This window comes from Plecotus auritus (genome assembly GCF_963455305.1).
Source record: "Plecotus auritus genome assembly, chromosome: 8".
NCBI classification, from domain to species: domain Eukaryota; kingdom Metazoa; phylum Chordata; class Mammalia; order Chiroptera; family Vespertilionidae; genus Plecotus; species Plecotus auritus.
In genome coordinates this window covers 160343168-160370876 of record NC_137782.1, presented here as the reverse complement: position 1 = coordinate 160370876, position 27709 = coordinate 160343168, and the positions used below count along the sequence as shown (strand labels likewise).

Here is a 27709-nt window from a genome sequence, read left to right as displayed (position 1 = left end):
AGGTAGATGCTCAACCACTGAGCCACACCGGCCAGGCTGTTTCACTTGGATTTTAGCTTACTTCCTCACGCATAGTTTCTCTTTCCCACAGGTTACTTTCTGTGTCTAATTATTTCAGTCCTAGCCATCCTAAACAATTTTTTTATGTCTCAGTTCCCTCTTTGCTTTTCCTTTGCACACTATCAGCTTGCACTTTTATTTCCTCTTGTCCATCATTATCTGTCTCCCTCGCCATGCCGGGAACTTCCTGAGGGCAGAAACAATGCTATATGCTTTTTTCATGTTGCCACCCTAGGCACTTGATAAATATTTGCTGGGTTGAATTTAAAAGCTTGTAAAATCTTTGGGGACAAGTACTACATCTTTTTCAACCTGATTTTTCTACACCAAGAAGCCAGTGTTATGAATTGTAAGAACATTAAAAATGTTTCCTTTTTTGAAAAATTTTTTACAGCAGAGCTGAAGTGTGAAGTTTCCTAATTGAGCCTATTAGAGAGCCCCTAGCAGGGAGGGGTTGGGGAGGCAGATAGTGAGAAACTTCTGCTTTTCCTGAAATGTTTGACTTTTTCTCTTTTTTTTAATATATTTTTATTGATTTCAGAGAGGAAGGGTGAGAGAGACAGAAACATCTATGTTGAGAGAGAATCATTGATTGACTGCCTCCTGCACACCCTCTACTGGGGATCGAGCCCGCAACCCAGGCATGTGCCCTTGACCTGAATCGAACCCGGGACCCTTCAGTCTGCAGGCCGATGCTCTATCCATTGAGCCAAACCAGCTAGGGCTGACTTTTTCTTTACAACAAGAATCTATGCACATGTAACTAGTATGGTTATAAAATTAAGATTTTTTAAAGAAAAAAAAACTTTAAAAGGAGTACCACCAAGGTAACTTAATTTTCAAGGTTGACAAAAATAAGTCTATATAAGACTCATAGGAGAATCTTCAAAGCAGCATTAGCCACAAAAGCTAAAAACTGGAAATAACCCAAATGTCCATTAAGTAGTGAACAGAAAACCAAATATGGTCCATATCAAGAAATACTGTTCGTCAATAAAAATAAAAGGAGGAGTGATGCATGCTATAACATGGATGAACTCAAAAACATTATTCTGAGAGAGGAAAGCCAGATTCAAAGGGCTACATAGTGCATGATTCCAGTTATTTGAAAAGGAAAATCTACAAAGACTGAAAGTGGATTAGTGGACATCTGGACCTGGGCATGGGAACAAGAGTAACTGCAAATGGGCACCAGAGGTCATTTGGAGGTGATAGAAATTTTCAACACCTGGATGGTGATAATGGTGCATGACTTTAAAACCATGAAATTATATCATTCAAACGGGTGAACTTTATGGTATGTAAGCTATTTTTCAATAAATTGTTTTTTAAAAAGTAACTCAACTCCTTATTTAAAATTCAAATATCACAGAAATGTGCAGTGTAGAAAATGACAGTGCGTGCCTCCCCCACCCCCCGCTTTAACCCATCCAATCACTGTATGGTGTGTCTTCCTTCAGACTTTTCCATGCATATCACTAGACATACATGCACACACACAATGTCACCATATTATATATGAAGTTTTGTAAGTAACTTTGCTTGCTTGTTAGAATATCTTGCCCAAGAAGGATGAGTTTCCAATCAGAGAAGGAAGATTATCATCTCTGTGCTTTAGAGATTCACCAAGGATGGAGAATCTGAAGTCAGGGACCCGTTGGGAAGCTTTACAAAATAACAGGCAAGAATGGAGGAGGTGTGTACCTGGCTGTATGAATAGGTTGGGGGGCGGGAGGGGGCACGCCCTTAACCTCCCAGTCACCCTGAAGTGCAGGAAGAGGCCCTACTTACACCCTGAGAGAGATCCAGGGAGTTCCCGGCATTGCTGTAATGCTCCACCTCCAGGGCCACGATCTTCCCTGTCTTCATGAAGCCAACCTGACAAGAAAGAGAGTGGTTTCCCAACAGTCCGCTTGCTCCATCTCTCTCTACCTCCCCTCTCCCGCCCACGCCCCCTGGAGGAAACAAAGAGCAAGACACCACACCATGAAAAAAGGGGAACATAAGACATCACCAGAACCAGAAGAAAGAAACTAACATCTCTGCAGGGATGTGCCCTGAGCTCAACCCTGGAACACCTTCTCCCCACACTCCTCCTTCTTTCTATTTGCTCCTGGCTTCTGGTTCTACCCCTGTCTATCTCTACCTCTTCCCTCCCACTCTTGCTACCTGGAGGATAGAAAATATAGTGTTGGTAATGACAGGGCAGGCAGGGAGGGCTGGGAAAGAAACCGGGAAAGAGACTGGAGTCCCTCCTCATAGCTTTTGACCAGCAAACAATAAAAGCTGCACTTTACAAGAGCTTCAGCGTGCTCTGACACCCCTCACCTTACGCAATCATCGAAACAAACAAGGGTCATTTGATAAGTGAAGAAACTGGGACCCCCAAAGACCAAGTTACTTTCTTTAAGCCCACAAGAATTAAGAGAAATATAATCCCTTTTGGGGAAGTTTAATCATGAAACAATGAGAGGAGTTGAAAGTGTGCATGTTCAAAGCCAGCTAATGGAGAGAGAGGACGCCCAGGTTCACAGAGCTGGAGCTGGACTGGAACCTGAAAGGTGGTCCTGGTGGGCAAGGGGACAGGATACAGGATCGGAACAGGAACCGGTCACCCACGGGAGCCCAGAAAAGGCCTGTCTTACCAGGAAATTGGGCAGTGCCCAGCCACACGTGAGCTGGCAGTGCAGGTGCCCACCCTAACCACGTGTGCCTCTAACAACTTGTGCCTGTCTATACTGGGAAGTTTTGTTTCTCATTGTGAAATACTAAATAGTCATTCTGGTTTTCACAAGCAGCTGTGAACACGGTAACATTCGGCCATCCTGCAGGAAGGATTTCCCCAGGTCTGCTGACCAATCATGTTTCTGAACCAAAAGTGGTGACCCCACCACCCTGTGACACGAGGAGGCCTGCCAGCGTCCACAGCGTCACCCCTCTCTGTTGGCCGATATGCATGTCTCCTGTGGCTATTTCTTCTTGGAACTTTTACAGATAGTCCTAAGAAAAGTGGGAGTCCATCCTAAGGAGATGGCACTGCCCGCCCTTGTACAGCCCCCAGCATCTGGAACCTTGTATCTGGCCAGGAAGGGATGTCTGCCGCCCGTGATCAGCATGTCCTCATCGCGATCCAGCATGCAGCGTACAGGGCGGCCGGTCCTGAAGGAGACACCTGAGGGTAAGAAAACTGGGGTCCCCGCAACAGCCCAGCCCTATGAGTCTCGGGGGTGAAAAGAGCAGGGAAGACTTCTTTTTCCACCCAGCACACTCAGCACCCTGAGCTGGGCTGCTTTGCTGTCTAGGCACTGGGCCTGACAAGGTGGGAAAGTAGGATGTGAGCAGTGTCCTTGCCCTCAGGGCCCTCACACCCTCACAGCCAGGTGGAGAGATAAGGACACAGGCACCAGAACAAAAAGAATCACTTGATGTTATCTTCACCTCTATGCCCCAAAGTTCTAAAAACAGCAAAGTAAAGAGAATCTACTTCCCAAAGAGGGAAATCCAGGAAGCCTTCCTGGCAGAGGCAGCCTTCTTCTTCCCAGAGCCCACGAGGAGGACTCACTTGTATGCAGCCAGGGCCACTGCTGTGGACACCAGGGTGCTCCGGGTCTCCTTCCCTCCAAAGCCTCCTCCCATTCTCTTCACTCGGACCACAATCCGGTTTGCTGGAACCCCCAACATGTTTGCAACAAAGCTCTGAGGGCAAAAGAAAACACACTTGCTCTGAACACATCATCTGGACTTACTTCAGCCTTGACCCAGAGCCTGCCTGATAAGAACAGGCCTAATTACTACTGTGAATCTGAAATTCCCAGATTCGAGAGTCCCCCCTCCTGGTGCTGGGGTCCAACACTAATCAGTCACTGAAGACTGAATTCAGACACTTGCTTTTAACCAGAGGGGCAAGCAGCTCGTCACAGCTACTTTCAGAGCAAGACTCATTCCATTGAGCCAGGAACTGGTGGGTCATGAGGGTAGCACCTGCCAAAAACGCTGGCATCTGCTGTCACATAACAGGCAGTAGAGAAATGAGGACTATTCGAGCTGCTGCAGATAATTTAGTGGTTCCTGTAGCTATCACTTACCCAACCCCTTCATTCTACAGGCGAGGAAGCTTAGGCCAGATACGATGTGACCAAGGCCATGTAGCACTGGAATCACAGTAGCTAACACCAGGCTCTATCCAACTATCAAGACCCATCTAATCATTACACCAACCCTACCAGGCCCTATTTTATAGAAGAGAACGATTTTGTAACAAGCTCAGTGACACCAGCTTCTTGGTGACAGGGTCTGGTCTAGGACCACTACCCTCCAATTCCCTTCCGGACCAACCCAGCTCTCCCTCTTCCCATTTCCCACAATGCCAGGAGCTCCCTGGTGTCCTCGCCAGGCCCCTGAGCTGACCCACAGGACACCTACCTGGGTCTTCATGGTGTTCTGTGTGGACACAAAGAGCTCCATCTCCCCTGCCTCGCCTTTTGGGACAGCAATGGTGCAGTGAGTCTCCAGGTAGAAGTGCTCTTGGCCACCAATGTACAGCTCACCTGGGGAAGCAACAAGACCCCCAGAGTGAGCCTGCAGAGGGGACACGTTTGCTTAAGAAGAGTGTGTACTTGCCAAGTGCCCAAGGCAAGAACCAAGTGCTCGCAGGTAACCTCTAGGTTCCCCAACTGGTGTGAAAAGGGGTCTCAGTCTAGCAATCTGGGAGCTGAACCCCCACCTCAACAAAGAAACCAGAATGACACTGAAATGCATCAGGCATGAAGCTTTCTTCATGCTGCAGCCAGTGGAAATCGAAGAGATTCAGACTATTACTGTAAAATGTTGAAAAGGATAAAGAATCAATAGAGGTAATTGAAAAGCTAAAAATACCTTCCAGAAAGAAAGCTATCAGGCCACTTAGTGAGTTAACTTACAAGTGACTTAGCGATGCACAATAGAAAATTCCAAAAGGGGCCTGTCTGCTCAGCAGCTTTGCCCTGGGGTTAGAGCTATGCACCTGATTTCACAGTGTGGATGGTGGAGTAGAAGGAGGGGGGGCAAGGGACAGGCCAGCTGAAGATAGGTGAGAACGGCCTTTGCAGGGGAAGGGGGAGGGCCAGGAATCCACATGGCTAAAGGCCTGGCAGATCCGAGGCTGACCAGGCATCTGAGGCTGTTATCTTCCCCAGACAGTCTTCCAAACCCACCACACTAATCTCTCTCTAGATCATTCAGGTGTATCCAGCCCACAGTCAGGAGAGTGGAGATGACTGACGTTCTTTCCCAGCCAACTCTCTACTATTTCCTTACAAACACCAGAGGAACTCTTCTGTTCAGAAATGATAGAAAATCACTTCCCTGCCCCAGGACTCAAGGTACAGCTCTTGAATTTCATTCACAAGCCAGGGCCGGGCCAACCCCACTGCTGCACGCGCAGCTGTACCTGAAACAACGTTGTCTGCTTCCGAAAACCCCTTCTTGAGGTTTCCTTTCTCAATCTTCAGCTCTGGCCCCCAAAAGGAGTTGTTTTTTATTGCATCCTGAGGATCAAAAAGAAGCTTCAGCAACTTGACTTTCAGAGGGAGGAAGGTGGTTTCTGAGTGCGTAAGGGAAGCTCCCAGAATGGTTGCCCCCTCTTCTCACATAGGCATCTCTGTAATCTTCTCATACAGATTTAAACTAAGCTCATGTCAGAGAAAGATAAATATCACATGATCTCACTCATTTATGGAATATAATGAACAACATAAACTGATGAACAAAAACAGATCCAGAGACAGAGAAACATTAATCAGACTGTCAAACCTCATAGGGAAGGTAGGGGAGGGTGGGGGTAAGGGGGAGAGATCAACCAAAGGACTTGTATGCATGCATATAAGCCTAACCAATGGACACAGACAACAGGGGGGTGAGGGCATGAGTGGGGAGGGGGATGCGAGGGTAATAGGGGGATAAGGACACATATGTAATATTTTAATCAATAAAGAAATTTTTTTAAAAAATAAAGGAAGCTCACATGTAGCCCAGAAAGTCATATTCCTCTCTTTCCTCAGACAGAGGTGGACTACCTTAGATCTTGAGGAAAAGCAAAGAATCCCTCAAGGACCCAAATGGAGCTGAAATTGGGTAGGAGGGACTCAGTGTGGCTGTTAGTGGACTGAGTCTAGGATCACAGTGGGGAAGTTTTCACAGGACCACTCAATCCCAGGGCTGGAAGAGATTAAAAAACCTATCTAGTCAAATCCCACCCACTGCTCGAATCTCCACTAGAGGATCCTAAACAGTGTGCTTCCAGAGACAGGGAGCTCAGCCCTCTCCACAGGCAGCCCATTCTCATTACCTCAATGGAGATAATGGCTGGAAGTTCTTCATAGGTGATTTTCACTCCTTGAGCTGCTCTCTGTGCATGCTCTGGGGTGTCAGTGACCACGGCGCCAATGATGTGCCCAACGCAAGTCACCTAGGGGTAGAGCTAGACTACTGAAGAACACCACAAAACTCCTCAAAAAGTCAATTATTTGAATTGTTCAAAAGGGCAAAAACCAAGTCCCCCATCCCCACAATTTCCTATTAAGGCACATGTTAGGAATGCTCTGGGCCTTTTCACGTCCTTATTCTATTATTTGGGTTGTGTGCTCCTTCATAAGTGTTTAGAATCTGTGGGAGTAGAATGGAACTTGGAGATGACGAGTATCAGGATGGCAAACTCACTTCATCTCAAGGGTCAGTTCTGATGATTTAGTACTGACAGCATGTTGAGAAGCTGCCCAGGGTAGAATGTGGTAATTGATTAGTGATGTCTGCCTTGAGCAGCAGAATGGCCTGCATCTGTCAACTCAGATCTACTACAACCCCCTTGTTCTTCACACAAAGACATGGAGACCCAGACAGCAAGATCACAATTAGCTTGTTACCAGTCCATGGTTAAATCTTATGCCCTGACTCCCAGTTTTATTTTCCTTCCACCACCCACTCTCTTTCATCTTCTGTTTGTCAGATTTATACCAACAGCTCCTCAAAGACAGCCATCATGTCTTATATTTACCTAGATGCCCAGAAGCAGTAGTTTCCAAATGCTAGTTCTTAGACTTGATGACTCATAAACTAGTTTTTTTGTTAGACTTATAGAATAATTATTATTTTTAATTAATAGTTCAGTTCCTGTAAAAGATTAATGAATCTCCTTCAGAGAGAATTTTCTTTCAACATGCCCCCCAAAATAAACAACAAACAAAACATTTGTCCAACTCATCTCTTTGGAAAATGAGGTTTCTGACAATAGGAACCAATACTTAGTATGCCTATCTCTGATCATTATTTCTTGAGGACCCTGTGAAGTTTATTGATTTAATAGGTTAGTGCAATGGTTGTTGAGCCTGAATGACTCTCACTAACCATAATGCTAGCCGTGCTCCTGGGGTTCTTGGAGTTTGTAAAGCAATTGGTTTTTCTATCAAAAGCTCTCCCTCTGGCGTCCTTGTGCCTTGGGTCTACAGTTTTTCTTTTGCTTCTTCACTTTTACAGCAATAATAAGGTGAATGTGCCCTTCAGCAAGACCGATCCATTTCTAATTTGCAACGTTTGGAATTATAAAGTGACTGCTTGAGAACTACTCTGTAAGTATATGGATTTTGTAGCAGCTGTTTTGAATGTTTGGAAACTTGTTTTTATGGCACGACTCCATATATAGTTGAAATCAATATATGGACTTTCATATAAGTGAATTATCAGTATACACATAATGGTGGTATTATGATTTCTATCTGGTTAGTTTATTTAATGTATTTTTATTTTCTTTTAGCAAAGGAACTCAATATCGTACCCTTAAGAAACTGATTGTAGTCCAAATACAATCACCAGGCTTTTTTAATCTGATGTTGGCATGGAGTCATTCTACTATGTACAAACAGCAGCCATCAATTAAATAAACAAATAAACATTAAATGGAAATAAAAAGTTCTACCAAGCATATTCTCTCCCTTTACTGATTGTCCTGAATATTGGCCAATGGGATGATGCCAACATGTGCAAATGTCTAGTCTTTTCAATATGAGGGATTTGGAGGAATGTGCACAAATTAAAACTTAAATACTCATCCCCCTAACTTCATATTTTAAAAATGCAAGCCATACCTTATCCTTCGCAAAGATTGTTTCATCATTACCAATTCCAGTTTTGTTACTCCCAGGAATATCATCAGCAGAGATAAAGCAAACAAACCCCGGCACCTTCTGAGCTTCTGAAATATCTATGGACCTGCAAGAGTGAGCAGCATGAGGGGCCAGCAAGAAAACCAAAGTGGGAGACCCGCCATCCAACTGTCCTCCTTTTCATGGTTTTCCTCCACCCTAACTTCTCCCTTCTCTGCATTCTATTCTGTTCTATCCTGCCCTATTTTATTAGGCAAGTGTTGATTAAATGCTTACTACGTGAAGGCCGCTATGCTGAATCCTGCTGGGAAGATAAGATGAATAGGACAGTCCTGCCCTCATGGACTTATTACTATGCCCTGTTCCGATGTCCAAGTACAAGGGAACCAAATCATAGTGAACAGCAATCTAAATGCTGGCTAAAACCCACCTCACAGCTAATGCCCATTCAGAATGAGCATGCTAGGGCCCTTGCTGTACTCATTCAATGGATCTGAGCATCGTCACACAGACAAATTTCTCTCCCCACATTCACAGAGCTATCCTGGAATGGTAGGGCACCCCGGTTATAATTAGACAATTCAGGCCTCCAAGGGAGAAAGCATAGAGAGTCCATCAGTTATAACAATCTGAACTGTGTCCCGCTCACTCTGGCCCATGATCCCATGGGGACATAGAGCAGAGGCACCTCAGAGACAGGTATGGGAACTGCTCTGTACCAACCACCTTTCAAATAGGTAATCCTCGCCAAAGCCCCAGAAAGTCACTGTCATTGTCCCCACTTTACATTTGGGGAAACTCAGGCTCAGGACAGTTAAAGAGCTTGTCCAAAGCCACCCAGCCAGAGAGCAGTGTAGTGAGATTAGGACTGGGGTTGAGTTGTGAAGAGCGCCAACGTCAGGTCCACTTATGCTCTGCCACACTCCCTTCCAGGTGCCGGCAGCCGGGAGAGCCCCATCACTGCATTACCGCAGAGTCCCCCACCTCGCCCTCCCACATCCATTCAGACATGGCTGGGATGGAGCAAAGCTGTTTGAGTGGACCGTGCAGGTCATGGTACTCTCAGTATGGGCTCAAGACAAGGGCAAAGGCAAATGAATTTACCCCATGACTAGCAACCATATCATCTTAAACAAACTTTTTTTTTCATGGACCTGGAAGAGTTTCCCACTTCTGGGATCTTTCTCCAGGCTAGGAGTGTCAGCAGAGGAAAGACCAATGACAAGGAGACCTGATCCCACATCCATGCCGTGGTAAGACCCAAGGAGGGTCACTTGTCACTGGTCTGCTCAGCGGGATGTGTCTCTAGGGCTCACCAGGAAATGAAGTTCCAGGCTCCAGCCTGAACACCCAGAGGCAGCACAGCCCAGTTGCTAATGATGCCTGACTTCAAACTCTGGCTCTGCCACTTAGCAACCGTGTGACCAGGGCAAGTCAGTTACCCTGCCTGTGCCTTGGTTTCCTCATCTGGAACATGGAGAGAATAATAGGACCTGCCTACAGGATTATTGTGGGGAATAAATAAGCCAATATATGTAAAATGCTTTACACCTAAATGTGGTAATTAAGTTCCATATAAATGTTAAGGGGTTTGTTATAATCATTACTATTATTATTAATTAATTATTATTAACATAGAGGTGGCATTCTTGCCGTTCAGGCTCTCGAAGTTCCACAAGCAGCTACAAGTGACTATTTTCTGCTAGGTCCTTTGTGGACACTATCACTAACCCTCACGAAATCATCCTATTACATACATATGGGGGAACTTAGAGCTTAGGCACACAGGCCAAGGTCATGGTTGCTAAGCACCGGAGCAGGCATCCAATCCCAGGTCCCTCACTCTAAGGCCGTGTTAGTGAGGACTCAAGTTCTTCTGAAATTTTACATGGAAGTTTAGCCCAATCCCAAAGTGCAGGTCTAACCTGATCCTGTTAAGGGCCTTTCAGCAGCTCCTCATTGCTTTTTGGCTCAAGTGTAATCTTTCTGCCCAGCAAATCCAAGGCTTTGCTGATCTGGCCCCTGCTTACCTCTGCAAGTCTCCCTTCACCCTCCTAGCATTCCCAAACCTCTCCGGCTCCTCTCCAGGCTGTAGTTTTAAGATGATCCCCATCTTCCCCTCTGGACTGACAAGGGAACCTCTCCAGTGCCTGGCAGGGTGCTCCCAGTGCCCTCCTCTCCAAGTGTATTTACTACACTCACTTGATCTTGGCGTGCGCCTGGGTGCTGGTGACCAGCCGGAGGGTCAGCTCATTCTCGTAGCGAGGGATGTCGTCACAGTACACGGCCTCCCCAGAGGCCTGCATGGCCGAGGCCAGGTGGGGCAGAGGCCGGCCCACCGTGTCCTCCTCAGACTGACCCTTGGGCACCTCCTGGAATGACATGGCCACCAGTCAGGCTGAGCTGGGGGAGTGACACTGTTCTCCCACAGGCCCAGGGAAACCGTGGGGAGTCTCAGGCCAGGTGGCATAGCAACCCTAAGGAGTGAGAATGGAGGGGCAGGAGGGGAGCAGGCGAAGGAAACAGAAAGGCACGTGCTAAGTCGTCGGGAAGGTGGTCACAGGCTCACCCCATCCAGGACCAGAAAAAAAAAAAGAGAGGAACCTAAGTGTCCATTCACTGGGGACTGGGTACAATGAATAGTATGCAAATGTGAAAACATACTTTTGAAGAATTTTAATTAGAAGGAAGGAAGCGCATGTTAAGTGTAATAGGGCATAAAGCATTGTGTATGTGTATATGTAAAAATGATTTGAATTTCATAGTAAAAAAAGAGCACGTGTTATCAATATAGCATATACATGTCCATATATACATAAAAATGGTAAGTATACAAAAATATAATAATGATTTTTCTCTTAGAGGTAAGATTTGGGGTGAATTTTATTTTCTTCTTTAGTCTTTTCTGTATTTCTCAAAGTGTTCTAATGTGAGTTTATTTCATAATAAAACCCTGTTTGCCGAAACCGGTTTGGCTCAGTGGATAGAGCGTCGGCCTGCGGACTGGGGGTCCCGGGTTCGATTCCGGTCAGGGGCATGTACCTTGGTTGCGGGCACATCCCCAGTGGGAGGTGTGCAGGAGGCAGCTGATCGATGTTTCTCTCTCATCGATGTTTCTAGCTCTCTATCCCTCTCTCTTCCTCTCTGTAAAATATCAATAAAATATATTAAAAAAAAAATCCTGTTTTATGTTTTAAGTAAAACTGGTAATGGCCAATATTTATTGAATGTTTACTACATGCCAGGAACTACCTAAGCTATTTACTTTTACGGATACATTCAATCCTCAAAACTATCCCATGAAAGAGGTAGCATCATTATCCACATCGTGGGAGTAATTAGCTTGCCCAAAGACACAGAGGAATTGAGGATCTTGTCTAAGCTTCCACGGTGATGAAATGGCAGAGTTGGATTCCAGTCCAGGCAGCCGGGCCCCAGAGTTCACACACTAAGCCACTGCATTCTAGGGCAGGGGCTGATGAACTGTGGCCCGTGGGCCAAAACTGACCCACTGCCTGTTTTTATAATTAAAGTTTTATTGGAACACTACACATTCATCTATATATTGCCTCTGGCTGTGCCACAATGACAGAGCTGAGGAGTTGCAACACAGTCTATATGGCCCACAAAATCCAAAATGCTTCTAGGAAAATTGACCCTTTACCTAGTACCTCTCAAAAAGCTTCTGCTGATAGAATGTTGTTGTTCTGTTTTGTTTTGTTGTTGTTCTGTTTTGTTTGCTTACATGTTCTGTTTGCTTACATGATCCAGAGAACTCCTGACTCTGCATATTAGTCCCACAGAGGGACCAGAAAAGATAAAATGGGAGGGAAATTTCTCTTTAAGGAGCAGGTGAAGATGAAAGTAATCCCAGGAGAAAAATTTAGGTGAGTAAGGGGGGAAATAGCTTCACTGACATTAACATAGTTCCCATTTTCTTCCCTGGATACTTATGCACAACAGTACGGAGCTTTCAGCACCTACGTGCAATTCGAGTAATTCATTTGCCGATGGTCACCGTCATCTGATGAACTCTGCAAGGGCCCCTGACGTTAGCCACACACTGTCTCCACTCACCTGGAAGAGCTGGACATTGGCCGGAGGTTCTTTCTGAAAGAGGAAGGTGGCACTGGCAAAGGTGGGGTCCAGTTTGCCACACTTCTGTGGAGGCAAGATAACAGAGGTGACCTTGACTATTTCCATCATTGACCCCAATCTTGCTTGTCCCCCAACTGGTAAAAGTAACAACTGTTCCCCTCATCTCCTCATTTGACACTCTTTCTCATACTGGCTGGATCTGTCTCAACATCTGACCGTGGGCTCTGGGAGCTCAGTATTCACTCACAGCCTCTGCCTCTGCCCCCACTGTGCCCGCTGTGTAATGAGTGGCACGTACTTCCGCCCACACACCTAACGGCTTCCATCCTCCCTGCATTTATGCATGCTGCTCTCTGTTGGGCTATCCTCCTCCCAGCCTTCCTGGAAAAGTCTTCCTTTTCCTCCTCAATTCTGTGGGAAATATTTAACGATATGGGACATGTTTACAATATAACCTCAATGGACTCAAGGGGGAAATAACACTGCATGCAGCATGACCTCAAATTCCTAGAAAATGATTTATTCAGATAAAAAAGATCTTAAGATGATAGATATATTGATGGATAGAAGGAAGGACAGAGAGAGAGAGAGAGAGAGAGAGAGAGAGGGGGGGGGAGAGATGGAGCAGACAAACAGAATGAGACAGATGGACAGATAAATGTAGGGGAAAGTTCAGAGGAAGAAGCAAAAATATTAGCAGTGGTTTTCTCTGGGATCTGAGAGTGATTTTTTTTATACAATTCTTTAATTTTTAAAGTTTTCTACAATAAGTCTTTATTACTTATATCATCTGAAAGCATTGCCTCGTGAGGATTTTCAAAAGAGAAATTTTGCTCTGCTGTCCCCACACCTGTGAAGCCCCTCCTTTTGCCCCTCAGGCTCCATCTCAGCAGTTATCACGCTAGACTGGCCTTCACTGACCATGCTCTCTCCACACCCGGCTGCCCCCTGGTGCCCAGTGCAATCTCACTGTCTAAAAGGTGCAAAATAAGTGCCTGTTGGTGAACCCATCTGGGGAGCTGGGCCCACATCAGCCAGCACCCTCTCCTGAATGCACATCCTTGCAGTGGCTGGAGAAGCCCCACTTTGCATTCTCCTTTTACGCTCCACATTCTCATCATTCTCTGCGCTCTCATTCCAACTACAAAACCACGGTTGTATCAGCTGTATGGCTGAAGGATCATCTGGTCTACCCGCCCCCCTTTGGCAGATTTTATAACTGAGACTTGGAGTTGTAAGCTATGTAAGTTCCCACGTGAGATAATGACACAGATGGAACAAGAACCCATGCCCCGGACTCCCAGCCCAGGGCTCTGCCTCTCAGCCACCCATTTGGATCCCATCTCCGTGTGGCTCCCTGGCCATCCACCACCTGGTCCACAGCACTGTCTCACCCACACCAGCTACCCAAATTCCCAAACAAAAGTGCTGCAGAGAGTCCGTGCTTTGCCCAGGCCCCACACTCACATCTTCCGGGTGCTCTTTGCCCAGCTTCTGAAGCACCGTCAGGTAGAACTTGAAGAAGAAGCTGAGGGTGAGTGTGCGCCGGAAGTCCACCATGCCGCCCGGGGCATCGGGGGGCAGATGCAGCTCCTCCGCCAGGCCTGCACACACCTCCTGCAGCAGCTTCTCATTCCAGAAACTGCCAGAGAGCAGGTGTGGGAGAGCGCTCCCATCCCGCCCCCGAATCATTGTGCAGGCGGTGAGCACACGGCCCGAGAGTCCTGTTAACCTCGGTTCGAAATCCGGCTCAGAGACTCATGGCTGTGTGACTTTAGGCAAGTTACTTACTTCCTAGAGCCTCAGTTCTCTCCTCTTTAAAAACAGATCTCATTTTAAAAGACCACAAAAATAACAGTTAAGTCTACTAAGTCCTTACAATGTCCTAAGTGTTTTTTATGAAACATCATTTTTAATTTAAATTAAAATGTATAGTAGGAAAATTTTAATACTCATTTTACCAGTGAGAAAACTGAGGCATAGTTGACTTATTCTATACCCATCTGGTATGTGTTGGAGCCAAGAACTGGAACCAAACTCAAACATTAAGATTTATCTATCCATACAGGTATGGTAAGGATTACATAGGATAGTGCCAGTGAAGTGCTTGGTTCAATTGCTCCCAAATAGTACCTATAGTAATAGTAGTAGCCATAGTAATAGTATAGCACTAGTAATAGCAATAATAGCAATACCAGTAGTAGCGGCAGCAACAATACTGGTAGTAGTAATACTAGCATTGGCAGATGCAGTGTAAGTAGCAGTTCTGGTGGGAGCAATAGTAATAGTAGTAGTAGAAACAGAAGTAATATAGCAGTAGTAGAAGAAGCAGTAGTAGTAATAGTAACAGCAAAAGCACTAGTAGTAATAGTAGTAGTAGAAGTAGTAGCAGTGATACCACTACTAGGAGTAACAGCACTGGAAGCAACAATAGTAATAATAGTTGTAGCTGTGTAGTACCAGTAATAGCAGTAGCCATGGTAGCAGCAGGAGCAGCAATGGTAATAGTACAGCAGCAGCAGTACTATTGGTCATAATGCTACTAGTAAGAGCAGTAATCACAGTAGTAGTAGCCATGCTAATAGCAGTAGGAGCAGCAATAGTAATATTGCTAGCAGGTACAGGAGGAGGAGCAGCAGCATAGGGCAGTAGCTTTTTGCTGTTAGCTCTTACTTCGACAGCTGCTTCCGAGTGGTTTTGAAGGCTGAGATGGTTCTGTCGGCCATTCCACCATAGCAAAGGGCCAGCTCCTTCACCTGTGTGGTTCCTGGTTGGAATAGAACTCTCATGCCGCAGGTCACCTTGGCTATGTCATCTTCTCTCCGGGAGGCCTGCTTAAATGCTGAGAAAAACTCGCCCTGAAAGAGAACAGGAAGGTACCAGTTTCCCACCCTGTTTTGCAAGGACTGCAAATGGTGAGCCTGAAACACGGGGATATGAAGTGAGGTGAGGTGAGGAGACAATATCATTGCACATCAGCAAGGAGCTGGTGACAGGGATCAATGATTGAGGCCTAGCCATCACATTTTCAGAAGTTCCAGATAGCATTCCCCGAATCTGGGAGGGTCAGGGTTTCTCCCTATTAGTCAGGAAACAAAGTCAGGGACAAAGAAGAATGGGGTACTCTCAACCCAACAGCAGGGAGAATGAAGGGTGTTTTCACAAAGTCTTCCCCGAGACCCCTCAGGCCCGAGAACCTTCCCCATACTGGTGCCCAGTATCAGAGCACACGGCCTCTCAGGGGCTGTGCCGAAACCTCTGTTGGCCGGACTGCCTCGCAAGCAGATACAGAGAAATGCCCAAGAGTGTTTGAAACAGCCTGAGCTTACAGCCTACTCACTGGCTCCCTAACTGGCTCTCCCACCAGCCTATGGGCAGTGCTTAGAAATCTGGCTTCCTGGCTGAAAGAACTAACCGCACTATGAGGCAGTGGCTGCCGTTGTGCTTTGATCACCCATTTCCTGGGTCTAAGCCAGCTCTGTCTTTGGGGACAGAAGGAAAGCATGAGCTGCTTTCCAGGTAAGGACCCTGTGCTATCCAGCCCTCTCTGTGTCAGGTTCTGCTTGAGGTTCGAACTCACCCTGGCAGCACAAACTCTGATTCACCTCCCAGGGGGGAGGTGTAAGGGAAGGGCTGTTGGAGAAAGCAGGAGACCCACTGCTGAGGTCCGAAATGACCACAGGCTTTTGTCTGAAGAAGCCATAGAGGCCCCTCCTGATGCTAAAGCTGGTTCCACTTCCTGGTGTCAGACAATCCCTGGGGCCATGAGCCCAGACCTTGAACTTGGTCCTGGGACAGAGGTTCCAGCTGCTCACGTCCAGGGCTGTGCCAGTCCCCTGTGACATTTTCACTGGGCTGCCAGGAAATGTCAGTGTCGGCTCAATTGTTCTTTCTTGAGAAATCCCTCCTAATCCTGGGTGTTAACATCTCCTTTCTTTAAGGAGATATATGTTATGTCCCTTGCCTGGCAAAATAAAAACTGGGCAGTTCTATGCCTGTTCTTGCCTCCTTTCCCGACCGCATAATTTAACATTTTTTTACCCATCTGTGAAATACAAAACTCTGGGAATCACTGCTCAATATGGTCTATAAGGAGGAGCTAGAGCACCATTAAGAAACCACCTCAGGGATGTAATTGCTCTAATTTAATTAGCATTTTCATTAAAGAGGTTAAAATTAGCCAGGGTGAAAACATGCCTTGTAACGCTCAAGCACCAGCTGTGGAAAACCCGTAACACGCTCCCTTATCGCTGGTTCCCCAGCCTCTCACAGGTCACTTCCTACAAGGCCCATCATGGAATGATGTGCTGCTGAGAGAGGCGAGAGTCACGCCAGGTGAAGCCACCACAGGTCCCAAGGAACAAGAGCAAGGCGGCCAGAGGCGCCCTGATCTGCTGAACAAGCTGGAACCTCCATCCACCCAGAGCAAGGTCAGTGAATAAACACCTTGTCAAGCCCAAGGTCAGCATGTGAAGGTCTGACTTACAGGCAGCTTCTTCCCTTAGCACACGAGCCCCACACTTCACCTGATGAAATCGAGTCTCCTCTGACCTGGGGAGGAATACTCGCCAGCAGGATGCGTCCTTGAAACTGTGTTGCTAGTTACCAGCTGATGATCTCTCCACCCAGGCATCTTCCAGGAACCTTCACAATTATTTTTCAGTCCTCACAATCACCTTCCCAGTAGGGAACATTGTGCCCATTGTACAGGTGAGAAAACTAGGGCTCAGAAAGGTAAATTGACTCCCTTCGCATCACACATCTAGCTTCCGTCCATGAGGTATGCTCCCTACCCTAAAACTTCTCATTGTCCAGAGAGGAATATGGCTGGTCAAAGGCAAAGTTCAGAGACAAGAGCATCAGTGTTACAGTCGAGAGATGCTAAGGTTGGTCCTGAGGCCAACTCTGCTCTCCTTGTCCGGATTCTGGTTGGTGTAGGAGTGATTTGGGCCCAGCATCTTACCTCCCTGCTATAGGGGATCTCAATGGAAAGCAGTATCTCTTCTGGACCTAGCAGCGTCTTTCTGTAGCCAGGGAAGAAGGTGTGGTCCATCGGAACCGTTCTCCTGGTGCCTGTACGGAGGCAAGATGAAGAAGGACCAATGTGAGAAAGCACAGGGCAACCCGCCAGTGGGCTTCTGCATCCTGATCTCTGATGCCCACAGTCAACGGGAGTGGATGGCACAACTGGGATGGCACACCTCCATCTGAAATCCTTCGGCAATGGTGCGCTGGTGAATGGTTAACAATCAGCTGTTGGGGGTGTAGCCTTGATTTGCTAGTGTCTATGGTATAAATACTCCCACCGTAGCCCATTTCAAGCTACCAGAATGACATTACTGATGTGGAGTTAGAAAAAGGGTGGCAGAGCTGAGTCAGCAGGCCTGCTGCCCTCTGAAAGGCCTGTTTACAAGGTGGGCCATTGGCTGTCCCCTGGAAACATGGGTCTCCAGAGGGTTCCTAGCACTCCCTGATAAGAATGGCTCACGGTTTGTAAAAACAACCTGGTTTATGCTGAACACCTCTGGACTTTGGTATGTACCAGGCAGACCTGTGTGACCAGCCCCCAGTTAGATCTCTGGGTGCTGAGCCCCTAACGAGTTCCCTGGTCGCCTGCACTTCTCATTGGGGAGCTTGCTGCTGGGGGAGTCAAGCGCCTCCTGTGTGATCCGCTGGGAGGCCCTGGGAGCTTGTGTCAGATTTCCGCTGGACTTTGCTCCATGTGCCTTTCCCTTTGCTGATTGTGCCTCGATTCCTCCTTCTGTAATGAGTCGTAGCCATGAGTATGACTATACGCTGAGCCTGTGAGTCCTCCTGGCAAGTCACCAAACCAGGGGAAGTGCTGGGGACCCTCTGACAAGGAAGGATGCACAGTAACACACCACTATATAGCATCTCCACTGCAGATAGATAGATGGAAGGGGCCTCAACAGCAGAGACAATAGTAAAATTAAGTAAAATAATGAGCAAGTGGTGAATTTTGAGTATTCGTTCCCTTTGTCATTAATATAACCTATCTTATTGCATGCTTATATAACTTAATTTTTAATAGTGGCCATGTCTCACAAATGCTGATGACCCAGCAATCTGCTGTGGTGAGTTGGTGCTTTCTGGCTCCAGCATCCCACTAGGTAAGGCATCTGGACAGAGCCTGCTGTGAATTCTTTTTTTAAAAAAAATATATTTTATTGATTTTTTACAGAGAGAAAGGGAGAGGGAGAGAGAATTAGAAACATCGATGAGAGAGAAACATCGATCAGCTGCCTCCTGCACACCCCCTACTGGGGATGTGCCCGCAACCAAGGTACATGCCCTTGACCGGAATCGAACCCGGGACCCTTCAGTCTGCAGGCCGACGCTCCATCCACTGAGCCAAATCAGTCAGGGCTTGCTGTGAATTCTTAATAAAGAAGTGGCCCAGCTCTGTTGGCCCCCGACATGAGTGACCCCTTGTAGCTTCCAGGAATCCAAACCGTAGGACAGCGGGGTCATTGGACCTTGGACTCTTTCTCTCCAGGAAGTAACCCATTGTGTGAGACTTTTCTCCCCCAGGACCCTCCGCACAAGGCAGCTCACCTCTGGACACGATGGTCAGCTTGGCCCCGCTGGCCATGAACACCGGGTTGAGGTCGGAGATGGGGCTGGCGTTAATGATGTTCCCTCCGATGGACTAGGACAAGCAGAAAGTGTTCATGAGAGCCCAGCCCGGAAACTCGTGCTCACCCAGCTGGCTCCCAAGTGCAGGGCGGGAGGATGACAGGTGTCATCTGTGAAGGGAGGCCTGACCTCCAGCCCCTGGAGACACAGCCCGGCGCAGTGAGAGCTCCGCAATCAGAACATCGAACATCGTGCGAAACATGAGATCTGACCGCTTGGGATTGGGCCCAGCTCTGAAATTTAGCAGTCAGTGCACCTTACTCAGTTAACCCGAGTCAGCCCCTTGAAATTCAAGTGCTTAATGTCACCCAACCTTTTTCTGAAAGGGTTAAGGTGGCTTATCACAGAGGCCATAGAGAGTCAGTACAGCAGAAATAGAAGATAAAGTTCAAGGACAAAGATGAGGAAGATTTAAGGATGAATGATTTGTTCTAACTGGATCTGAGCTTCCTGGCAACTTGGCAAAGAATGTTGGGAGAACCAGACCCAGGGTCCTCACTACTGGAAACGAGGGAGAAAGCAGCTGCAGGAAGAAAACAAGTCCCCCTGGGAGTAGATGCCAGCTGAGCAGGGGACTCGGTAGAGATGGCTTGTTTATATCTCCTCATCTACACCCAGAAGTAGCCGGGGCTTGGGGTAAGGTGTGGAGAATGGAGTGGGCTGTTTTGCTTTATTTTTTATTTGTTTTAATTTTAAAAACCATTTTTTAAAAATAGAAAGGTTAGCTTTCCTCCCAACACCATCAACAATTATGAGCCTCAAATGGCACTGTGTGCGACCGCCACTCGAAAACTGGGAATCTGGGGTTTAGTCTGAAGGCTGACTGTGACAGCCAGCAGGTGGAGCCCTCCCTCCTCTCAGGGTGTCTACCTCTGGTTCTACCCCCAGTGCTGAAAGGCTGTGCCCCTCCCTGGTTTGGCCTTTCTCTAACTTATCCCTCATCCACCTGCTGAAAGCCTGGCCAATCAGAAAGGGAGTGGGGGTGGGCAGGAGGCCCCATCTCTCCAACCTCAGGGAGAAGACTTAGTCCAGGTGAGTGTCAACTGGAGTGGCCCACAGACCACCTGCATCAGCAGCACCTGCAGGCTCCACCCAGCCCTTCCAGGCCAGCATGTCGGAGGCAGGGCCCAGGAATCTGCATCTTTAACAAACACTCAGGCAGTTCTACCCATTCAAGTATGAGGCTCCTGGTGTAATGAAAGGCCCTGTCCCCTGGGCCTCAAGGCCCCTGGGCGGGGACTCACCGCCACAGACTTGACCTGCTTCCCGGCAAACCATCGCAGCTGCTCCAGGACGCCTCTGAACACCTCTGTCTTGTGGGCAGGAAGCTCGGCAACAGCATCTTGCAGGGCCTTTTCCACAGAGTCCAGAGGGCAAGCGGCTCCAAAGGAGATACCTGGGAACACATGCTCAGAATAACCGCGATCCCCGGCCCAGCGCAGAAAACACTTTCAGACACAGAGTCTCTGAAGCTTCGCAGCAACCTGAGTGAGGCTGCACCGGGACTCACATCCTTATCCAGATGAAGAAAAGTTGGCCCAGAGAGGTTAAGTGACTCGCCCAACACCACACAGCTAATGAAAGATCCCATACTCAACCCCAGGCCTCCTGTCCTACAACCAGAGTGCTCTTTCACTAAACCAGCAGTTCTCCACTCAATAAAATCAGGTTTCTGTGGGTAAAGTCCTGTGATATATATATTTTTAAAGCACCCAAGCATGCCTGCCCACACTGGGCCCCTGACCCCATGAGTGATTCTAAGGTGTAGCCAGGATTGAGAATACTATTGGAGATCTCACAGCCCTTGCCCACTGATGCCTACCATGATGGAGAAAGGTGGTGAAGGTTGCCCCTTCCCCTGGGCAGGGCGGCTCCAGGACAAGCAGGTGGCAGCCAGAGCCAAAGGGGAGGTTGTCCTAGAACCCACCATCCCCCGATGGGACCCATCCCCAGCATCCCAGCCCCTCCAGGGGCCCGGGTGAACCTCCCTTACCCTCTGGGCCACGCTCCACTAAATTCAGCTCGGGGATCCAGGCTGGGCTGATGATCACAGGAAACAGCCTGTTCTTAAACTTCATCTCAATGCCTCGAGAGAAACAGAAAGCCTGAAGTTAGAGAGATGTGAGCGTGTGTGTGTGGGGGGGGGGGGGGGGGGAGCAATATTAGAAAACACGGGACATTAAAATATGTCAGTAACTCTCCTAAGTACTACGTATTTTAACTCATTTAATCCTCACAACAGCCCTGGGAGATACTGTGATTTTCTCTGCTTATAGATGAAGAATCTGAGGCACAGGGAGGTTAAGTTTCTTGCCCAAGTTACACAGCTAAGCATGGGCAGATTTCGGTACTTGAGCTATAATTAGAGTTGGGATATAACTAATAATGACACAAAAGTTTAACATTCAGAGAAAAAGGAAAATTGACTGAGAGAAAAACTTCAAATCTCCTAATTAAGGTAGAAACTCTATGGACTGACTCACCCCATTCCTCAGACTCAATTACACAGCACCTCTCCCAGCCTCGCCCACGGGGCGATAGTGGGAAAAGGTAAAAAAGAAATGATGTGCATCGTCCCACGTCCTCCCTCTCATGTGCTGTTTGGGATTTCTGAAGGAGGCCCAGGCTGTGGGGAGTCTGGCCTGTCTGAATACCAGCTCTCAGGACAAAGAACGCAGATGGAGACAGAAAGTCTTAAGTTTCTCTGTACACCCAGCTTGCCCAACACCTGCCCCAGCTGTGGGTGGTTACTCTGTAGGGTCTGTATAAGGAAGGAGGAGGTGGAGCCGATGGAGTGATCTTAAAAAATTATTTCTAACTTGAAGCTTATAAAGTCTTTGGGAATTCCTTTCTCTAAGAATCTAACTTGGCCCAGAATGTTGTATGGCTCATGGCAAGAAACCTGTCACATGTCAAAGGATCTTGAAGATTCTTCCATCCAGTCATTCTCCACTTTAACTCATGCTACCCGGGACCATGGCTATATGGGCCATAGGATCGCATCACCTGAGGCAGATCTCCCAGGCCACCCTGCCATCCAGGTGTAACAAAACTGGCTGGGGACTCTGTACCACACACATCCTCACAGGGCATGGCCAGCTCTGTGCTCCATCAGCACAGAACCGAGCCAAGCTCTCTTCTCTGTGGCCACAGAACCAACCAGAACGCAGGGTCCTTTCAGAACCACAGCCATGAATCTCCCACAGGCTGGATTTGGCTGCTTAAAATTATGTCAGGTTTCCCCAAAACCAGAGGTCCTCTGTGGCAGACCTCAGCTGTGCCACAATCTTCTCCTTCCGTCCTCTCTGGGACTGGGAACCAGCAAAGTGGAGATGGGCCAAGCCAGGCTTAGAAATGGATGGAGATGAGCATGGCCTTGGGCACCTCTGCTCCAGGCCCCTCACGCACCAGTACCAAGAGCTGCACAGCTCGAGTTTCCCTGACCTGTTAGCATATCTTGGGCCTCAAGTGCTAGGTGGAGGCACCACCAGGACAGGTAGCCATGGTCATGGGCAACACAAATGATCACCCTTGGGCATCTCCTCTTTTTTGCCTTACCACAGCACCCCCAGAAAAGGGTGGAGAAGAGAGTGACATGTATGGAACCCCTGGCATCCACCAGTCACCAGCCTGGACAGTTTACCTACATCACTCCCTCCTGCCTCCGATTGGGAGACATGTGAGGGAAGGAACTGTGTCCAGTTCATCCTGGCACCCAGTCCCTCCCAGGGTCCCTGGCACAGAGCTGGCACTTTATAAATGTTTATAGAAAACAGTCAACAAGGATCTCAGTTAATACTCAGGACAACTCTTGAAGGAGTTATTAACCCCACACGTGAAATGGGAAAATGAGAGCAAGGGAGGAGACGTCATTTTTCTGAGGACCCACAGCCAACAAGGGGTGGAAACAGGTCTCCAAAGCCAGGAGTTTTACATAGTTCAAGGTCCCATGGATCCTCAGTGGATCCCTGGCCCCCAGGCAGGCCCCGGCTGCCCCAGGCCCTTACCGATCTCTGTGTTCCCCACCACCAGCTTGGCCTCGGGGTGCTGCGCCTTGAGGTCCAGTAGCTCCTTCAGGGTGGAGGCCTGGATCCAGGTCACACGCTCCCCTTCAAAACGCAGCTGCTTCCGAGGCGCGTCTTTCAGCCTCTGGAAAATGCCATTTCGAATGAGCCGTCTTTTCTCCCCACTCCATTCCCACCGCCATTCCCACGGCCCTCGCTTCAGGGCCACAGTGGGATCAACTCTTCTGTGGGCTTGTTTATTACTGACTTCAGAATGAAAATACTTGTCAAGGAGAAGGGAGGAAAACTGCATGGATGGAGGCGGGAACTAGGTTGCAGCTCTTACATACATTAGCTCACTGAGCCATCAGAAGACTCGGTGAAGGAGGCATTGTGAGCCTCCTCTTGTACAGGTGAGGGAGAAACCTGAGGAAGTCATGTGACCTGCCAAAGGTCACTAGCCGCAAGGCAACCTGGACTGTCCCCACTGTCTCCAGGAGGAGCAGTGGACAAGGTGTGGGTGGAGACAGGGCAGCAAAGGAAGGGTTGTCAAAGGGAATGTAACGCAGAGCTGGTCCCAGTGCATGAGGGAGGGGTGATGCTGGGGAAGAAAACCCCAAAATCACACTGACAGTCTCAAGGTTGCACAAGCTAGAGGAGGATATGCTGGTGGCCTGCTGCACAGCCCTTCTCTCTGGCCCTTGAACTCAGGGAGTCCTCATGTGCTCAATAGCCCCTGAGAAATCTGCACTTGAGAAGCTCTGAGGGTAGCTTGATTCTTTCCTCGCCATAAATGTTGGAGCGAAGGAACTAAATCATCAAGGGAAGAAAGGGGGTGTGACAGGTGTCCTTAAAGCACAGCTGTAGGCCTTGGGTGTGTCCTTTGAATCCAGCTTTCTTTGTTTGTTTGTTTATTAAATGGGCTATTTGCTTGGAGGGCTTATGCATTTGGATTTAGCCAGGAGGCCAGCAGATACTTCTGGAGCATTTTAGATACACAGGGCACCAGAGATCCCCTTCCTGTCCTCAGAGTGACACGTGTGAGAAGGAGAGAAATGTGGGTCCCTGTGGGAGCACATGAAAGAGGGACTTGACCCCTGGGTGTCAGAGAAAGGAAGGCAAATTCAGGCTGAGACCTGAAGGACAAGGAGAATACAGCCTTCCCAGGGGGGTATGAAATAAAGCAGGTTCCAGGGGCTCCTGGCACAGAGCCTCAATAGGCCTTTCCTTGGGGCATCACCTACCAGCAACTCTGGTGGGAAGATGGGCTCCTGGGTAGGATCCAAGGGCATGAACTCCTCTGGGTTGAATAACAATGGAGAGGGAGTGACCTGCTGGGAAAGGGAACAGATGTGTGGTACAGTATCTCCCCATTAAAATGCCCCATAGCACCAATGCAGCTCTTTGTCTAAGCAAGCTCACTCGCAGCCTCCAGCAAGCTGGTGAGGGGCAGGCAGCTCCTGGATGCAGGAACCAGGTCTTGCCAGAGGACCCAGAGCTAATGTGCGCAGTCACCACCCTCTCAGTCTGGGCTTAACTGTTTCCTCTTCCAGCCACCCTTGCCAAGATTGTGGAGCGAGACCACTGGCTCCTTTGAACTGCGACTGGCCCCCAGATTTCCAGGGAGAGAAGGGCCCACTTACTGTGTCGTTTTTCTTCTGGTTCATGCAGCAGTTTGGGTTGTCCACATTTCCTCCACAACACCCACCATCCTACAGAGATGACCAACATTCACACACAAATATTTGCAAAGAGTCTCACAGAAGCTGACGAATGTACATTATTAATTTCCAGTGAAATCCAGCTCTGACACCTACTCCAGCATCAATGGTATTAGTAAATACCCTGTCCCACCCATTTGCCTTCGCATAGAGGTAAGGCCTCTGCTTTAACTACTTCCTCTTGCTTGGTTAATGTAGATTAAATAACTTGTGAATAAACAAATAAGATCTCTCCTGGAAACAGCAGGGAAACTTAATGTTAAGAACATTTCTCCATAAAGATAGGTTCTCCTATTTTATCAAAACATTTCGTTATGCCCATTTCCCTCTTCAGCGCTGCTCCCTTAGGAAGCCTCTGAGAGAAATTCCCTTGGTTCTCTCAGCACTCAAGAGCCCCCTCTTTTAGATCAACCAAGTTCTTGTCTGGGCACCTCCCAGGTCGGAGTCTTTGTGGGGCTCCTAACGAGAATGTCCAAGACTATTTGCTGGGTCCAGAACTGTGTCCAGCAGGTGTGCCTGGGCCTCACCACAGCTGATTGGACACTTCTTGCCAGAAAGCTAAGCGCTCTTTACTCCTCATTATGGGCCTGTTCCGGGGGGAGGGCACAGGTCTGATGACCCATTACCTCTGGGGAAAGGACTTGCCCAGGACCTCTCGGGGTGCCAATAGCAGAGCACAGAGGAGAGCCCAGCTTGCTGCCTCCCACCTGGCTGATGTGTCCCAAAGAAAGCAGGACTCCCAGCTCAGGACCCCAGGGGACACTCCAGAATCATGGACTTGTGCTGAGAGGCCAAGTGGGGGAAACTTCCAGGCACAGCCTGGGCACAATTCCAGGGCAGCCAATTCCTGGAGGAGCGGACCGGGGGCAGCCCCTCTGCACATGATTCACAGGAGACACCTTCTATCCTGACATTTCCCGAAGGATGAGTCACACCTACTATTTTTTCCAAGAAAGCTCTCAGAGGGCCAGGGTGTGGCCCTTGAGAACTGGAAGGCACTGGCAGACTTGGCATTGGGAGAGAAAACCTCTCTTGCCTTGACCCTCTGCAAACGCTGCGCTAAGTACAGGCCCCTCTGGCATTCACAGCTTTGCCGTCAGATCTCAGAGCTGCCCTGGTTTGGATCTCTCCATCTCCACCTTGCCCTTGCCCTTCCTATTTAGATAGGAAGGAAGGAAGGAAGGAAGGAAGGAAGGAAGGAAGGAAGGAAGGAAGGAAGGAAGGAAGGAAGGAAGGAAGGAAGGAAGATTGCTATAGTGCCTCTTCTCATCTTTCTTCTCGGAGAAGGAGTGATGGAGGGAGTCACCAGGTCCCAAGAGAAGTGAGGGGCACCAGCCACACTCACCCAGTGCTGGTGGGAAGGATGTATTTCACAGACGCACATTTTTCCAGGGCATTGAATGCCAACATGTTCTTACTTAAATGTTTACTCTTGATAATTCATTGACATGTTTATGACATAAACGATTGTGATGGACAATGTGTCACTGCCCCCAAGGTCTACTGAGGCTGGATATGACTGCCTTCCCCCTGCAGGGATTTCCACTTTTCTCAGGAGACACTGAGGTCAGGGCTGTTTTTATGGTTCCTTCCCTTCCTTCCTTGCTGCTGAATGGACACTGTCATTTCTCACTGGGAACAGTGTGCCTCCCTCTAGAAGATGCTCCTCACCCTTTCCTAGTGTGTGCCGTGGCCATGAAGACGAGATGGCCAGGTGTGTTAGAGCTGTGTGTAAAACAGGAGTGAAAGGCTCTGCCTGGCTGGTTTGCTCAGTAATTAGAGCGTGGGACCCACGGAACCAAGAGTCATGGGTTCGATTCCGGTCAAGGGCACATATTTCAGTTGCAGGTTCAATACCCAGCCCTGGACAGGGTATGAGCAAGAGGCAACCAATTGATACGTCTGTCTCATGTCAAAGTTTCTCTCTCTCTCTCTCTCTCTCTCTCTCTCCCTTTTCCCCCTCCCTTCCACTCACTCTAAATATCCATGGAAAAAGTATCCTCATTCCTCAGGTGAGGATATCTGTTTAAAGAGTGAAAGGCTTTGAATACTGGTTGGGGGTCTCTAATGAGTCATGGACATGAGTTTCCAAGGACACTGTGCAGGGCGTGCCGGCTGCTCAGAGAACTCAGCTCAGCTCAGCACAGCTCAGCTCCACACTGACCGGCAGCTGGACAGAGGGAAGCGCCGCCAAACAACGGAGTCAGGACCCAGTTCAGCCCTCGGAAGGAGCATAGTTATCACCTACACTCAAAAGCCCTTCTCTTTTGAGAAACTAGGAGGCTGGTTAAATCGTTTCTCTTTGAGCAGCCTCCTATGAAATACACTCATGGACAAGATTAACAATTGCTGGATCTCAGGGAAGCCTGCACCATTTATAAAGATCAAGTATTAAGTCATGGAAGAAATGGACCGGGATCGTGATTCAGAGTTGCCACTTACTGAATACTTAAGATATGCCCAGGCGTGTTCTGAGGACACTTTGCAAGAAGTACTTTCAACATTCATGATAAGGTAGGTATTATTATAATCTGCATTTTAGGAACAAGGAAATTTGCCCAAGGCCATGAACCAGTTAAGTGATGAAATGGAATTTGAACCTAGATCTGCAGACTCTAGGTCTGAGCTTTCAATCATTTTTCTCTGAATCCATACCTCCTAGTTCCTCATCAGGGTGTGGTGTCTTCCACCCTTAAAAGCCCCACTTTCATCTCCACCCCTGAGAATTATTTGCATGAAACACTCCTTTTTGTAATGCCCTTACAAAAAGCTGACTCTACCAGCAACCCTGAATCACCCTGAGAGGAGGTGTTTGACTGGAGTCAGGATCAACCTGACCCAGTTGGAGAATCAGGTAAAATCTGAGGAGATTAAGCCAAGAAAATAGAGGCCAGCCATGAGTCCGCCTCGCCAGGTGGCAGGTGTGTGCCTGTGTTTATATGAGCGATGCCCGCACACCTGGCTATGGCTTCTCACTCAGCATTCTGTGAACACTGCAGGGCTTCGCAAACTGTCTGGCGATTTGATTAGCAGT

General features: G+C 48.1%; 1 protein-coding gene across 1 annotated transcript in view; it reads right to left on the bottom strand.

The window, feature by feature from the left end:
* XDH (xanthine dehydrogenase) overlaps positions 1 to 27709 on the bottom strand; it is a 59728-nt gene that overhangs the window by 16893 nt on the left and 15126 nt on the right. Inside the window, exons 7-24 of the mRNA XM_080686749.1 lie at positions 24598 to 24666; positions 24199 to 24288; positions 22958 to 23099; positions 20944 to 21036; positions 20195 to 20346; positions 18870 to 18963; positions 17257 to 17366; positions 14967 to 15151; positions 13761 to 13935; positions 12273 to 12356; positions 10398 to 10567; positions 8178 to 8301; positions 6386 to 6505; positions 5489 to 5585; positions 4483 to 4607; positions 3623 to 3756; positions 3132 to 3219; positions 1852 to 1938 (exon numbers count right to left, since the gene is read on the bottom strand). Coding sequence (XP_080542875.1) covers positions 1852 to 1938; positions 3132 to 3219; positions 3623 to 3756; positions 4483 to 4607; positions 5489 to 5585; positions 6386 to 6505; positions 8178 to 8301; positions 10398 to 10567; positions 12273 to 12356; positions 13761 to 13935; positions 14967 to 15151; positions 17257 to 17366; positions 18870 to 18963; positions 20195 to 20346; positions 20944 to 21036; positions 22958 to 23099; positions 24199 to 24288; positions 24598 to 24666 — 2139 coding nt within the window. The remainder of the gene's footprint in view (positions 1 to 1851; positions 1939 to 3131; positions 3220 to 3622; positions 3757 to 4482; positions 4608 to 5488; positions 5586 to 6385; positions 6506 to 8177; positions 8302 to 10397; positions 10568 to 12272; positions 12357 to 13760; positions 13936 to 14966; positions 15152 to 17256; positions 17367 to 18869; positions 18964 to 20194; positions 20347 to 20943; positions 21037 to 22957; positions 23100 to 24198; positions 24289 to 24597; positions 24667 to 27709) is intronic.